Genomic DNA, 509 nt, shown 5'->3' with positions numbered 1-509 from the left:
CCACCCTGGAGCTCCGCCCCGCCCAGGTCCCGCCCCCACCGGAGACCGCGCCCCACCCTGGAGCTCCGCCCCGCCCCGGCCCCGCCCCTTAGCCCCGCGCCCCAGCCACCCGCCCTCCCGCAGAGCCGTCCGCCGACCTCCTGGTGAACCTGAGCCGCTGCCGGCGCCTCATCGTGGTGCTCTCGGACGCCTTCCTGAGCCGGGCCTGGTGCAACCACAGCTTCCGGTGCGTCCCGCGCGGGGTGGGTAGGCCCCGGCGTGGCGCCTCCCCTGACGGTCCCGCCCCGCAGGGAAGGCCTGTGCCGGCTGCTGGAGCTCACCCGCAGACCCATCTTCATCACCTTCGAGGCCCAGAGGCGCGACCCCGCGCACCCCGCGCTTCGCCTGCTGCGCCAGCACCGCCACCTGGTGACCTTGCTGCTCTGGAGGCCCGGCTCCGCGGTGCGCGGGGTCGTGGGGGGGCCGGGGCGCGCGGCTCCGCGGTGCACGGGGGACGTGGGGGGCCGGGG

At 78.0% G+C, this 509-nt stretch overlaps 1 protein-coding gene across 3 annotated transcripts in view; it reads left to right on the top strand.

Moving 5' to 3' along the window:
- Positions 1-509, top strand: part of SIGIRR (single Ig and TIR domain containing) — an 8,415-nt gene that overhangs the window by 6,734 nt on the left and 1,172 nt on the right. For all 3 annotated transcript variants that reach the window (XM_032271494.1, XM_032271495.1, XM_032271493.1), the window contains exons 7-8: positions 124-226; positions 291-441. In XM_032271494.1, the coding sequence (XP_032127385.1) occupies positions 124-226; positions 291-441 (254 nt within the window). The remainder of the gene's footprint in view (positions 1-123; positions 227-290; positions 442-509) is intronic.

The sequence above is a fragment of the Sapajus apella genome, unplaced genomic scaffold, assembly GCF_009761245.1.
Source record: "Sapajus apella isolate SASKATOON/1434 unplaced genomic scaffold, GSC_monkey_1.0 scaffold234, whole genome shotgun sequence".
Taxonomy (NCBI): domain Eukaryota; kingdom Metazoa; phylum Chordata; class Mammalia; order Primates; family Cebidae; genus Sapajus; species Sapajus apella.
Note: the sequence above shows the minus strand (reverse complement) of the source record. Positions and strands in the feature narration are given on the sequence as shown.